This window comes from Schistocerca nitens, chromosome 6 (genome assembly GCF_023898315.1).
Source record: "Schistocerca nitens isolate TAMUIC-IGC-003100 chromosome 6, iqSchNite1.1, whole genome shotgun sequence".
Taxonomy (NCBI): Eukaryota; Metazoa; Arthropoda; class Insecta; order Orthoptera; family Acrididae; genus Schistocerca; species Schistocerca nitens.
In genome coordinates, this window is record NC_064619.1 from 440,658,198 (window position 1) to 440,674,257 (window position 16,060).

Below are 16,060 nucleotides of genomic sequence, written 5' to 3' on the forward strand. Positions count from 1 at the left end.
TCTTCTGTAGTACCACATTTCGAAAACATCTATTCTCTTCTTGTCCAAAATATTTATCGTCCATGTTTCACTTCCATACATGGCTACACTCCATACATATACTTTCAGAAAAGACTTCCTGACACTTAAATCTATACTCGATGTTAACAAATTTCTCTTCTTCAGAAACGCTTTCCTTGCCATTGCCAGTCTACATTTTATATATCAGTTATTTTGCTCCCCAAATAGCAAAACTCCTTTACTACTTTAAGTGTCTCATTTCCTAATCTAATTCCCTCAGCATCACCCGATTTAATTCGACTACATTCCATTATCCTCGTTTTGCTTTTGTTGATGTTCATCTTATATCCTCCTTTCAAGACACTGTCCATTCCGTTCAACTGCTCTTCCAAGTCCTTTGCTGTCTCTGACAGAATTACAATGTCATCGGCGAACCTCAAAGTTTTTATTTCTTCTCCATGGATTTTAATACCTACTCCGAATTTTTCTTTTGTTTCCTTTACTGCTTGCTCAATATACAGATTGAATAACATCGGGGAGAGGCTACAACCCTGTCTCACTCCCTTCACAACCACTGCTTCCCTTTCATGTCCCTCGGCTCTTATAACCGCCATCTGGTTTCTGTACAAATTGTAAATAGCCTTTCGCTCCCTGTATTTTACCCCTGCCACCTTCAGAATTTGAAAGAGAGTATTCCAGTCAACATTGTCAAAAGCTTTCTCTAAGTCTACAAATGCTAGAAACGTATGTTTGCCTTTTCTTAATCTAGCTTCTAAAATAAGTCGTAGGGTCAGTATTGCCTCACGTGTTCCCATATTTCTACGGAATCCAAACTGATCTTCCCCAAGGTCGGCTTCTACCAGTTTTTCCATTCGTCTGTAAAGAATTCGCGTTAGTATTTTGCAGCTGTGACTTATTAAACTGATCGTTCGGTAATTTTGACATCTGTCAACGCCTGCTTTCTTTGGGATTGGAATTATTATATTCTTCTTGAAGTCTGAGGCTATTTCGCCTGTCTCATACATTTTGCTCACCAGATGGTAGAGTTTTGTCAGGACTGGCTCTCCCGAGGCTGTCAGTAGTTCTGATGGAATGTTGTCTACTCCCGGGGCCCTGTTTCGACTTAGGTCTTTCAGTGCTCTATCAAACTCTTCACGCAGTGTCATATCTCCCATTTCACCTTCATCTACATCCTCTTCCATTTTTATAACATTGTCATCAAGTCCATCGCCCTTGTATAGACCCATTGTATACTACTTCCACCTTTCTGCTTTACCTTCTTTGCTTAGAACTGGGTTCCCATCTGAGCTCTTGATATTCATACAAGTCGTTCTCTTTTCTCCTAAGGTCTCTAATTTTCCTGTAGGCAGTATCTATCTTACCCCTAGTGAGATAAGCCTCTACATCCTTACATTTGTCCTCTAGCCATGCCTGCTTAGCCATTTTGCACTTCCTGTCGATCTCATTTTTGAGACGTTTGTATTCCTTTCTGCCTACTTCATTTACTGCATTTTTATATTTTCTCCTTTCGTCAATGAAATTCAATATTTCTGCCGTCACCGAAGGATTTCTACTAGCCCTCGTCTTTTTACCTACTTGATCCTCTGCTGCCTTCACTACTTCATCCCTCAAAGCTACCCATTCTTCTTCTACTGTATTTCTTTCCCCCATTCTTGTCAATTGTTCCCTTATGCTCTCCCTGAAACTCTGTACAACCTCTGGTTCTTTCAGTTTATCCAGGTCCCATCTCCTTAAGTTCCCACCTTTTTGCAGTTTCTTCAGTTTTAATCTTCAGTTCATAACCAATCTGTTGTAAAAACATTAAAAAAATCTCTTCCCCGTTGACCTGAAACAGAAACTTGTACAAACGCTTCCACTTCCTGGAAGGCCTGTCTCACGAACCGCCTCCCAGTCACTTAGTTGACAAAGGATCCATTTAGTCAGTAATTGACAGTGTGGTCGACGCAACATCCGCCCTACTTTGGTTAGAGCTGCGAGACGAACCCGCAGTTGCAACCTCGTCACCGTCGGAAACGATTCTTGCTACGGGCATTTTCACTTTAGTGGAAGAAGTCTAGTTATTCGGCACCTTGAACAGAATGCAGCAACGTCACTAGCGTACCGTCGCCATTCCGTTCACTCGGTGACTGCAAGCATCTCGTGCTACGACTGTAAAGTCACGCCACCAGCCAAGTGGTGAGGCTGAGTGGAATCTCCCTTCTATGTCACCTTGATTTGCTCTCTATTGGTCTATACTCTCTCCGGTTTGATCATAGTTCTGCCTATTGGGCTATGGCTTCAATACACGTGCTCTGTGTAGTTTTTTTTTTTTTTTTTTTTTTTTTTTTTTCTCAGCCGTCAGTCTCCTGACTGGTTTGATACGGCCCGTCACAAATTCCTCTCCCGTGCCAGCCTCTTCGTCTCAGAGCAGTACTTGGAACCCACTTCCTGAATTATTTGCTGGATGTATTCCAATCTCTGTCTTCCTCTACAATTTTTGCCCTCTACAGCTCCCTCTGCTACCATGGAATCGTCCTGTCCCTTCTCCTTGTCAGTGTTTTCCATCTGTTCCTTTCATCTCTGATTCTGCGCAGAAACTCCTCGTTCCTTACCTTACCATTACACCTAATTTTCAACATTCGTCTGTAACACCACATCTCAAAAGCTTCGATTCTCTTCTGTTCCGATTTTCCCACAGTCCATGTTTCACACCGTATAATGCTGTGCTCCAAACGCACATTCTCAGAAATTTCGTCCTTAAATTAAGGCCTATGTTAGATATTAGGATTTCTCTTGGCCAGGAATGCCCTTTTTGACAGTGCTAGTCTGGTTTTGATTTCCTCCTTGCTCCGTCCGACATTGGTTATTTTGCTGCCTAGGAGTAGAATTCCTAAACTTCATCTACTTCGTGACCATCAGTCCTGACGTCGAGGTTCTCGTTCTTCTCATTCGTTCTACTTCTTATTACTTTCGTCTTTCTTCGATTTACTCTCAATCCATATTCTGTATTCATTAGACTGTTCATTCTATTCAGGAGATAATGTAATTCTTCTTCACTTTCACTCAGGACAGAAATGTTACCAGCGAATCCTATCATTGATATCCGTTCGCCTTGAATTTTAATTCCACTCTTGAACCTTACGTTTATTATTGCTTCTTCGATGTACAGATTGAACAGTCGGGACGAAAGACTATATACCTTACATCCTTTTTAATACGAGCAATTCTTCCTTAGTCGTCCACTCTTATTATTCGCTCTTGGCTCTTGTATATATTGTACATTATCCGTCTCTCCCTTTAGAGTACTCTTATTTTTCACAGAATTTCGAAGATCTTGCACCATTTTACACTGTCGAATGCCTTTTTTCCAAGTCGACAAATCCTATGAACGTGTCTTGATTTTTATTTAGTCTTGCTTCCATTATCAACCGCACAGTCATAATTGCCTCTCTGGTGCCTTTACCTTACCTAAAGCCAAACTGATCGTCATCTAACATACTCTAAATTTTCTTTTCCATTCTCTTTTCCATTCGCGTTAATCGAGAAATTCGGATTCGAGTGCCGGTCCGACATAAATGTTCACCTCTTACCACTGATACATTTCAATGTACAGATGCGGCTAACGTCAGTGCAACCTTTGAACAGTTTCTGTTTGTCTCATTGAGCATATCTTTCAGTTATCTTGTGTATTATACTGTAGCAGGTTTTTCTAAGTATGGTCATAATTTCATAGAGCTTTGTTACTTGGCAGTAACACATCATTCGAAGGTTACTTTCGTCCTCAAGTTTATCGTTGCATAAAGTTAAATATTGTAAAAATTTCGCTTAATGTTATTTCAGAACACATCAATATTTTTGTCACTCCTTATTTCTTATTATATTTGTGATATCTTCCCATGTTTGCCACTATTCAAACAAATCGGGGAGTCTCTGTAACTACATTGATGCGCAAAACTGGAGGACGAAAGTAACTTTCGTAGGACGCGTAACTGCCAAGAAACATAGCTCGATGAAACTTGGAACATACTTAGAAAAAACTGTTGCAGTATAATACACAAGATAACTGAAAGAAATGCTCAGTAAGGCGAACAGAAAGTGCTCAAAGGTTTCACTGGACACTGAAATGTATCAGTGCTAACAAGTGAAAATTTATGTCGGATTGGGCTCGAATCCGGATTTCCCGCTTCAACGCGAGTAGTCGCCTTAACCGCCTCGGATATGCGAGCACACTTCTCATTCGGCCCAAATACCCAGACTTCCACACACAGCTTACGCAGCATCATGTAACCCTGAACCCCCTCGCAGATTCCTAGTTCGTGCAAGAGGTCGGGACTGGTATGCATCCGCAATGAAAGCAAGGATCATTCACTAGTTGTCTTCACCTGATATACCTAAATGATACTTTTATTTAAGGACAATACAGGGTGTACACAAAGTCCGGGAACACATTCAATTATTTATTGCACAAGAACCAAACCTTGTACAGATATCATACATATGTCATTTTGAAGAGAAACCCTGATTTTTTTTATTTATTAATTTTTTTATTTTTTAAATTCATGTATACCGCCACAGCGTTGTTTGATAATTTGCCGATAGTCAGCGCTAGTCGCAAACATGGCGAGTTCAGGTGCGGAGTTCGACAGAAACAAGTGTGCTACAGCTGTTCAACGGCTGTTTTGTGCCCTGCAAAGAGAAGCGGACGTCTCAGAGTGAGTGAAGTGAATGTGGAGCGCGTACGAGAGACATTCATAAGGAGTCCAAAGACATCGGTGTGTCGTGCATCCCGTGAACTCGAAATAGCTCCAATAACAGTGTGTAAAGTCCTGCGACAGAATCTGTCTATGAAATGATTCAAATTGGAGCTAGTGCAGAACCTCAGTGACTACGACAAAGACAAGCGTTTTGAGTTTTGTTCGCAGTTGCAACAATTGAATGGGGATGGGGATGGCACTGTTGATCGGTTTATTTTCAGCGACGAAGCCACTTTTCACACTAATGGGGAAGTGAACAGGCATAATTGTAGAATCTGGGGTACTAAGCATCCACGTGAATGCATTGAATTTGAGCGGGATTCCCCAAAGGTATTTTTTTTTTTTTTTTTGCTTTGTCACATCGAAAACTGTAGGGTCCATTCTTCTTCGCTAAGAGCACTGTCACTGGATATTCCTACTTGGAATGTTGCAGCAATGGCTGATGCCTCAAATGCAATTGGACTCTCCATTCATCTTTCAGCAGGATGGGGTTCCACCCCATTTTCATCGTGAAGTTCGTGGGTACCTGAACACGGAGCTGCCACATCGATGGATCGGCCGTGCTACAGAAGGGGACAGCTGTTTCATGAAATGGCCTCCCCAATCACCAGAACCCACTCCGTGTGACTTTTTTCTGTGGGAACACTTTAAAGACCTGGTGTATGTACCGCTTCTACCACGTGATGTAGCAGGGCTCAGGAAGAGAATAGGGGAAGCGACTGCCATAGTTGACGATGCCGTGCTGGGACGGGTATGGCAAGAATTCGATTACGTTATTGACGTCTGCCAGATCACTCATGGTTCGCATATCGAATGTTTGTAAAAAAAAAAAAAAAAAAATTCAGCGTTACTTTCAGTGTAAACATCACAGTAACTATGACCATTAACGAAATGAGGGCACATCATCGTGAACCTGACATATGAAGCTATAAGTAAAGCAAAAATGAATTCTTTTTACTGAATAGTTTCTGTAAAATGTTTTGAGTAAGATTGCAGGTTGCGCGCCTCGATTCTGCCATCGCTGACCGGCCGAAAGGTGGAAAACCCTTACTGGCTTTCCTTTCCAAACAAGACCTTGCCCAGCACTTTGGACGAAAATTGGTCATTACGCATCGGCCACCGTACCCTGCACGAGCTATATCAAGCTTGAACGCTATCCACTCGATCGCCGCCAGCCTAAGCTCAGATCCGCAGTGCACCGGTACACATTTGACGCATAAAACCTCTTTTGAAATTTTCTCGAAGTTGCCTAAGCAGTACGCTTTAACACTTGCACTTTATGTTGTCCTTATGGACTACTAAAAGTGTCCAAAGTCTGAAGTAAATACGTGACTCGAACGTCATGGCCTCGCCTTGTGAATCTATGTGATCGTTCCGTTACCTGTTCCTATAAATTGTAACAGGTTTTTATATGCGTTGACTGATTCAGCTGTGACTCATTGATATTGTAACAGGTGCGCTGCCTAACACTGTAAAGGGTGCGTCATAATTATTAGCAAAAATGGCAAAGGTTGAAAGTTCACGCTAATAGCAGCAGAAACGTCCCAGTAAATATAGATCGTATACGGAAAGATAGTAGTGAAAAGCTCTTGACCTAGGTTTCAACCCTTATAAATGGGCCTTCTTGAGAAGTCTTATTACATTTTACGTGCTAATCATGATGTGCCACCAATAGGCTTAGTCATAATTAAGCATGATTAGTATTTAAAACGTAATAAGACTTCTGAAGAAGGCCCATTAATATGGGTTGAAACCTAGGCCAAGAGCTTTTGACTATTACCTTCCGCAACTGGTGGCTGTTTTTATTCCATATATTACATTTGCACATTTGCTGCTGCAGCCATGCTTAAGAGTCTACACCGACATCTGTGAAACAATTTCGAAGTGTGGTTACGAGCTACCACTGACTTCAGCGTGAAATACTGTTCTAGGCAGTTCAATTTTACTGGAAGAATAATGTTTACGATCTACTCCCCATATAAATGGGCTCAAATTTCAACCCTTGCCAATCATAACATGAAATTCAGTACTGCGTCCTCAGGTTGAATGTTAGAATTCATCAAATACCTTCCTTTCTATGTGACGATGACTTTCTTTAATGAACTGCAACACTGAAGTTAAAGTAGGGTGTCTGGATGCTACTGAATGCATCCGAATGACACGAACGTCAGGACTAAGAGAAGCTGAGAAATTAGAGACACAGAATAATGCACCCAAAGATCGTAGAGCGACAACAGAGATTACGAGGAAGGGAATGACTGTACGAGGATTATGAAAGATTAATCGAATCAGTTAGATAAGTAAGAATAAAATTTTACAGACATCTGCTTACGTTGGATGAGAGGAGGATGAGAACACAGATTTGTGTTTTACCTAAAGCAGACCTAAGGTTTCCGACGAATAGTTCCTGGAAGTGAGAGAGAATCTTGGACGGTCTGCATTAAATCGAGATTTCACAAGAAACACCTTGAGTGCAAGGTCGCAAAAGGCCAATGATGTTTACGGCATTCGACACCCCATATAGTGTCTACCAAGCAACCACCATATTGGCTGCTAATGGCAACAGTGGGCGGAACTGGAGGTATCCAACGGCTGAGAACTTGGAGCACTCCCCTTGGTTAAGTAGGATTTTAGATCCTTGTTGGTTTGTTTCACTGTGACAGGGCCGACCAGTTAAGTGATGTAAAGGATCCCAAATCGTATCTCTTCATTTCGATTTGCTGTATAACCTAGGCCCACAAGGCATTTATGAATATTCTTATGGTGCTCTTTGTATGCTATTTTTCTCTTACTACGTCGTCTGCCGTTTGGTTTTGCTTCAAGTTGCATTTTTTAAGCCGTAGCAGCTAATTACATCACCAGTTGAGATACTAACTAGGCCGTAAATATCAGTATTATTGTACTTAATAGATTACAGCGTGACATTTTACTTTAAAAGAAGGTAGGTCCTCATGGGTTTCCTCCACTATAAGTATTATATTGGATTTTACTTTTAAAAAATAAATTTAAAAAATGACTAGCTTTGTTCAACGGAGCTCCTGATCGTGTACTGTCTAGTTCTGATTTTTTAATGTTTTTGCATGTTCCCTTGTAAATCTGTTCAAATGGTTCAAATGGCTCTGAGCACTATGGGACTTAACATCTGAGGTCATCAGTCTCCTAGAACTACTTAAACCTAACCAACCTAAAGACATCATACACATCCATGCCCGAGGCAGGATTCGAACCTGCGACCGTAGCGGTCGCGCGGTTCTAGACTGAAGCGCCTAGAACCGCTCGGCCACATCGGCCGGCTGTAAATCTGTAGTGTTACATAAAATGACTAGTAAGTATCTAGACATGTTTTATTATATTGTGCTGGATGTGCACAGAGATTTGGTTTAAAGCCACTACTTTAATTTTGTAGCTGTAAGCGGTTTCATGATTACCCGTAAATTTCTGAAAGCTTGTTTTATACAACATGATGTACACTACATGTAAACTCTTAATAGATGACATACGTCCGCGGCTCGTGGTCTTGCGGTAGCGTTCTCGCTTCCCGCGCACGGGGTCCCGGGTTCGATTCCCGGCGGGGTCAGGGATTTTCTCTGCCTCGAGATGAGTGGGTGTTGTGTGTCTTTCATCATCATTTCATCCTCATTCACTCGCAAGTCGCCGTAGGGGCGCTAAAGAACTTGTGGAGCGGCGGCCGAACCGCCCCGCGAGGGGTCTCCCGGACACCAAGGCCATACGCTCATTATTACTATTCATATGGCATAGTGGAATGCCGAAACTGATAGTCAAAGTAAAATAAAGTAACATCTCAGTTACGCGGCTGCTGGCGAATTTCATTAACGTTGACAGATATGAAAACATTTGAAGGCGTCGTGTGCTGCGTTCAGTAGACGAGCAGTTTGTGTAGGATGACCGTATCAGCATGACAATGCGTCGCGTCATAAATCAGCATCTGTAAGGGAATGGATTGTGCACAACAGCATCCTGAAACTGACTGACCTGCCCCTAGACCAGATAAGGTAGAACATTGACTTCGATCCAGACGTCAGCGTCCAACATCTCTGCCACCTCTGGTTTCGGCTCTTGAGGAATAAAGGGCTGCCATTCCTTTGTACATTCAGACACCTCACTGGAAGTGTTAGCACCACAGTTCTAGGCCTCATAAGTGCAAAAGGTGGATCCACCCATACTGATGTCCACTAGTAAGTGTCCAGATGCTTTTAATCAGACAGTGCACACAACAGACAAGGGGAGGCCACGACGTTTGGAACGCGGATTTACTGTAAACTTCGTACACTCGTAGTATCCATGAGGACAACAAAACGTGTAAGCAGTAGCGCGTACTTCTCAAGCGTTATTGATAAAATCGCAAGGTAATTTCGTTTGTCGAATATATATCTATTTGGGCGTGGCCATTTTAACTATGAAGCGGCTGCGGCCGAATGGTGCCGGCACGGTAGCTCAGCGTGTTCGGTCAGAGGGTTAGCTACCCTTTACAATAATAAAAAAAAAAAAAACTGAGCGAAGGGATGAACGAACAAACTGCACGGGTGTCATCAGACGTCCGCCCTGAACAAATTCAGCTAACAATACAGAGCAAAATGTTTTTTCTTTTTTTAAAAAAGTGTTTGGCGTTCAAGCCACTGGACCACTGGATCGAGTTCCGTTCGTCAGTTTTTTTTATTTTCAGCACTGTCATTTTCTTTACTATTTATATTACAATTGATATAATGGGAAAAATACGTCTAATCGGATGAACTTTTATTAAATTTACAATCTCATTTGGCAGTCTACTAATTTTTGTTATCACAAATAATGTAATATTCATAACTATCGACTAGTAAACGACCAAACGCATGAAGTGATACTGAAAATGTATGCTTGTCGGTGTCTTCAAAACTGTTCGTATTTAATCGAAAGAGAACGAGAAATTGCTTCTCGGAAGACGCTATTAAAATACACTCGATATTGCATTGCCAATTATCAGCGCCGATTTATAAGTAAATACTGCGTTATGCATGGTTTGCTTCCAAACTATCGTCTGAAAGAGAGGTTTTTGAAAATGTTAACGAAGTTTGTTTTTCCACGGAAAACGGCAAAGGACCTTGCATACGCGGAAACATGGCATTTATTCAATGCAACTGGTGCCGTTTAACTTGATCTTTGCCATGTTTTTACGAAAAATACCATCCTGCAACTTGTAATGTGGAAAGCGACGATTAATTATACGTCTTTCGAAAGCCGTCTGTGCCGGTCACAACTTGGAGGTAACATGTCGTTTCGGGCTCCTTCCAGGTATAAGGGACTTCTCAAATCACGGACAAGCATACATTTTCAGTAACACTTTATGCGTTTGGTCGTTTACTAGTCGATAGTTATGAATATTACATTATTTATGATGATAAAAATTAGTAGACTGCCAAATAACATTGTAAATTTAATGAAAGTTCATCCGATTACACGTATTTTCCCCATTACATCAACTGTAATATAAATAATAAAGAAAATAAATGTGTTGAAAATAAAAAAGGACTGACGAACGTAACGCGATCCAGCGATCCAGCGGCTTGAACGCCAAACACTTTTTTTTTTAAAAAAAAACTTTTGGTCTATATTGTTCGTTGAATTTGTTCAGGGCGGACGTCCGATGACACCCGTGCTGTTTGTTCGTTCATCCGTTCGCTCAGTTTTTTTATTTTAAAGGGTAGCTAACGCTCTGACCAAACACGCTGTTTTAAAAAAAAAATCTCATTTGTTCGGTTTTGTTCGTTGCGTCTGCTCGGGGCGGACGTCGTAAGACATCCGTTTAAGTTCGTTGATGATCGATTAACTCAGTTTTTTTTATTACAGAGGGCAGCTAACCCTCTGACCGAACACGCTTTTTTTTCTTTTCATTTTGTTTGATATAGTTCGTTGCGTTTGGTCTGGGCGGACGTCACAAGACATGCGCTCAAGTTGATCGTTGATTCTTTGACTCAGTTTTTTTATTACAGAGAGCACGCAGCCCTCTGACCGAACACGCTGAGCTACCGTGCCGGCAACACACTGAGCTACTGTGCCGGCACCATTCGGCCGCAGCCGCTTCATGGTTAAAATGGCCACGCCCAAATAGATATATATTCGACAAACGAAATTACCTTGCGATTTCATCAATAACGTTTGAGAAGTACGCGCTACTGCTTACGCATATTGTTGTCCTCAAGAAGTACTACGAGTGTACGAAGTTTGCAGTAAATCCGCGTTCCAAACGTCGTGGCCTCCCCTTGTGAGACTGTAAATCTAGCTGTGCGTTAACTTTATTCAATTTGTGAAGGTGGCGGTGGGCCTGACCTGCATGTTGCAGATCTTGTAGCGGACAGGTTCTCCCCGGCAGCCGGCGGCTGTCTCGCAGCGCCGCAGCTGGAAGGACGCGCCGCCGTCGCATGTCCTGGAGCAGGGCGACCACGCCGACCACGGCGACCAGCCGGCGTCCGGGCCCGCGCGCCGCTGCACGGGCTGCTGCTGCTGGAACACACCACAGTGTCCTGCTCACTGCCTGCCCACAGCTCATAACACTACAGTAAGGCTAAATCATGTGCGGGGCAGAAATCGCAGAGTGCCACAGGGATCAGTTTTGGGCCAATTCCCATTCAGCTGCCGAGAATTCTTCCGGGTTGTCTGGCCGTCGTCCATGGAACTCTTATATCCCTGACGTTTCGTCCTAAGCTACGTTCGACGTCTTCAGAGGTGTTCCTGGTTACGATGAGTCGTAAAAACTCAGCACAACCAGGAGCACCTCCGAAGATGTCCAACATAGCTTTGGACGAAACGTCAGGGATAGAAGAGTTCCATGGACCCCGGCCATACAACCAGGAATAATTGTCGGCAGCTGAAACATCCGGTCGTGAAAGCCTTCATTGTACAATCCCCATTCCTTTCACCTACCAAATGAACTAAGCGCACTGAAATGAAATGAACCGATCGGTGGATTGCTGTGTGCCCACATCAAACATTTCAATTCAGTCTGCTTCCGTATACAAAATCATACACACATCGAAGAAAAGTTCTGCAACACCCCGGTTCCCAGATCTCCTGAAGATAGACGTTGACTGTGGATGCTGTATGACAGACACAGTCCCTTTGACTGCTCAGAGATGTCACTAAACCCCCAAAGATGAAAACAAGCATGCATGGGCAGCATCTATTAGACGGAGGGGGTACGACAGCCGATCACTTTTAGTCACTTCACGAGGAAGAAGGTACAGGGCTAGTATTTTCTGTAGTTCAACCAAGCCTAGACGGTCAATACCGCAGTATGATTGCGTCCGCATTGTTACTTTGTCGCAGGAAGGGCCCTCAACAAGGGAAATGTCCAGGCGTCTCGGAGTGAACCAAAGCGATGTTGTTCAGACAAGGAGGAGATACAGAGAGACAAGAACTGTCGATGACATGCCTCGCTCGGGCCGCCCAAGGGCTACTACTGCAGTGGATGACCGCTAACTACGGATTATGGCTCAGAGGAACCTTGACAGCAACGCCAACATGTTGAATAATGCTTTTCGTGCAGCCACACGATGTCGTATTACGGCTCAAACTGTGGGCAATAGCCGTCATGATGCGCACACTCCCGACGACCGTGGCGAGATCCATCTTTGCAACCACGACACCATGCAGCGCGGTACAGAGGGGCCCAACAGCATGCCGAATGGACTGCTCAGGATTGGCATCATGTTCTCTTCATCGATGAGTATCGCATATGCCTTCAACCAGACAATCGTCGGAGACGTGTTTGGAGGGCAACCTGGTCAGGCTGAACGCATTAGACACACTGTCCAGCGAGTGCAGCAAGGTGGAGGTTCCCTGCTGTTTTGGGGTGGCATTATGTGGGACCGATTTACGTCGATGGTGGTCATGGAAGGCGCCGTAACGGCTGTATGATACGTGAATGACATTCTCCGACCGATAGTGCAACCATATCGGCAGCATATTGGTGAGGCATTCGTCTCCATGATCGACAATTAGCGCCCCCATCTTGCACACCTTGTGAATGACTTCCTACAGGAAAACGACATCGCTTGACTAAAGTGGCCAGCATGTTCCCCAGACATGAACCCTATCGAACATGCCTGGGATAGAATGAAATGGGCGGTTTATGGACGACGTGACCCACCAACCACAGTCCACAGTGAGGGGTCTACGCCGAATTGAGGAGTGGGACAATCCGGACTATCTATCTTGATGAACTTGTGGATAGTATGTCACGGCGAATACAGGCATGCATCAATGCAAGAGGATGTGCTACTGGATATTAGAAGTACCAATGTGTACAGCAGTCTGGACCACCACTTCTGAATGTCTCGCTGTATGGCGGTACAACATGCAATGTGTGGTTTTCATTAGCAATAAAAATGGCGGAAATGATGTTTATGTTGACATCTGTTCCAATTTTCTGTACAGGTTCCGGAACTCCGGAACCGAGGTGATGTAAATCTATTTTGATGTGTCTATATGGTAGAGACACAACATGAACTGAATCCCACACGGATCGGTTCTGGGTCCACACTTGTTCCTTATATTGGTACGCATGCGACAGTATGCGCTACCAATATGTTCCAAAACACCACTCCTAGAAACGGGATTTTTCCGGGGCTCATACCTCGGGTTCTATTGTTGACAGAAAGTTAAGGTCAAGTGTTTTGGATAGTCTTGGACTAGGGACAATCTGTACATCCAAAGGAAATGTCGTCCTACTTTAACTATCCTACAGTACAGCATCAAAGATTGAATATTACACACTTCCTCCTTCTTAGGCAAATGGAGCAAATCGTTTGGTTCTTTTTGAATTAGATTTGGTCTACGGTGGATCTTAAGGGGCTTATGGAGGTAGCTGTTAGTTCGTGGGCTGCTCCTGAGAAAATACGAAAACAGCGATTTTCGCCATTCTTTCGCCATCAGCAGTGGATATTGCAAATAACTAACAGCAACAAAATATTCAAATTTTTCTCTAGGCATTTATCTAGAAGCGCCATTTTTCCTTCTTAAAAATGTTTATCCGTTGTCGAGAAACACCCCAAAAACAGAGTTTTTGGGTACCAAAACCGGGTCGCGGATTCCAAGACGACTTAGCACAGCAAATGTCTGTATCGTTTACGATATATTCCTAAGATTCCGATTTCGAACCATGTCGAAAATTTTCTTCATCTCTTTGTCTATTGCCGAGATACGAAGGTTCAAAGTTATCCTACTTGTGCACGTAAAATACGCACGTAAAATCAGGTCTGAGCCGAAATCTAATTAAGAAATAACAGCAGCAAATTGCTCAAATTTTAATGGTATATCCTCTAGGCATTTATATAGACGTGCCATCTTCCCGTTTTCAAATACCTTTATCTGTTTTGTGGTTTTTGGCTACCAAAACCGAGCTAAGTATTTCAAGACGACTAAACACAGCTGGAATTTTTACAATATAATCGTAAGATCCCGATTTCGAACAACTTTGAGAATTTTGTTGATAACGTTATGTTTTCGAAATACAGATGTTGAAAGTTACCCTACTTGTACACACAAAACACGCACGTAAAATACTGAGTGAGGCGAAAACGTAATTTACAAAGTGATGTAGCACGAACAAATATGCTGTAAAGTGCATCCATTACTATCAGAATTCCGAGAACCCCATGTTGTAGAACTGAAGCACATGAAAAGTTTTTGCGCACGTAAAATCCGGTCTGAGATGTAGAATTAGTTTTGCGTTATTTAAATTTCACTTAAGTAAACTATCCATATTTTATTGACCGACAAAGTTGTTCTTATATAAGTGATATGCCCGTTGTAGCAGGAAAAAAAAGGGAACCAGAGGAAAAATGCTTCTATCGGAGCACAAAAAAGGGGAATATGCTCCTGTTTAAAATACTTTGAATGGAAAATCGGGCACCAGCCGTCTCATTCAACCTTTCTCAGCACCTTTAAAAATTTGCGCCAAAGTATTGACATGCGAGTATATTTGCGCTTTTTATGCTGAGAGAGTTGGAGGCAGTGGAAGTGGGAAAGAGAGGGAAAAGGAATAAGTTCTGGAAGATAGTGGTTTTGGTACAGAAATAACGAAGGAGATAATGCAGTGGGAGAGAAAGATACGGACACAGTGGCAGTGGAACAGTTGACAGTGATAGAACAGTGCAAGGAAAAGAGTGAAGGAGACAGTGCCAATGGGAGAGGAATAAAGAGAAGGAGAATGTGGAAGTGGATAAGAGCCAGTGATAATGAGAGACAGAGCAAGAGAGAAATAGTGGCACTGAGAAGAGACAGCAGCAGTGAGAAGGAATGAAAGACATGATAGCGACAAGAGAAGGTAGGAGGTCTGTGGTAGTGAGAGGAGCTAATAGTAGTAGGACAGAACGAAAGAGACTGTGGTTGTGAGACAGCTGACTGTGACGGAGAGAGACAAAGAGATAACGACGAGTTGGGCTGAATGAGTAAGTTAAATTGGGCAAGTGCGACAGGACGGATACGATCGTTACAGCGATGGGCTAGACCAGCGAGTATAAGCGAGTTACAGTCAGGAGAGCTTGTGGGAGCGCGAGATGAATTGCACATTAAAAAGAGCTTGAGCAGAACAGTTGTATTTAAGCAGCCGAATTGGAGTCAATTACTATGAGCTATCTTTTGAAAAAAATTGTTTTGGGGACACGAAAGACACCTAAAATGTTTCTTATAATTAATAATAAACAAAAATAGCGCGTACTTCGGTGTATGCCGGACAGTGTGGCCGAGCGGTTCTAGGCGCTGTAGTCTGGAACCGCGCGACCGCTACAGTCGCAGGTTCGAATCCTGCCTTGGGCATGGATGTGTGTGATGCCCTTAGGTTAGGTTAAAGTAGTTATAAGTTCTACGGGACTGATGACCTCAGATGTTAAGTCCCATAGTGCTCAGAGCCATTTGAACCATTTTTGAACTTCTGTGTAGTTTTTCCTTTCGTTTTGGTCATCTAGAGAGTACATGAGAAAATTCAGTTCCTCCTAATCTGATCTTTCCTTCTCCTCCAACATTCTTTAATTGTTTTTTCTTTCTTCAAACCACTTCACACGTAATGTTCTCTTATTGCTTCTGTTTTGGAATCCTTCTGAAAACAACTCTCTATTTTTTTACATATTTTTATTTAAAGGAGTTACAGAATCCCTGTCTCCCCTCCCTGGAACAGCTTATATCAATTCTACGTGTAGAGCAGTAAAGCAGAGCGTGGGAGGTTACAAATGGTTCAAATGGCTCTAAGCACTGAGGTCATCAGTCCCCTAGACTTAGAACTACATAAACCTAACTAACCTAAGGACATCACA

At 42.8% G+C, this 16,060-nt stretch overlaps 1 protein-coding gene across 1 annotated transcript in view; it reads right to left on the reverse strand.

The window, feature by feature from the left end:
• LOC126262931 (protein madd-4-like) overlaps positions 1-16,060 on the reverse strand; it is a 469,727-nt gene that overhangs the window by 373,037 nt on the left and 80,630 nt on the right. Inside the window, exon 2 of the mRNA XM_049959860.1 lies at positions 11,079-11,252. Within this exon, the coding sequence (XP_049815817.1) occupies positions 11,079-11,252 (174 nt within the window). The remainder of the gene's footprint in view (positions 1-11,078; positions 11,253-16,060) is intronic.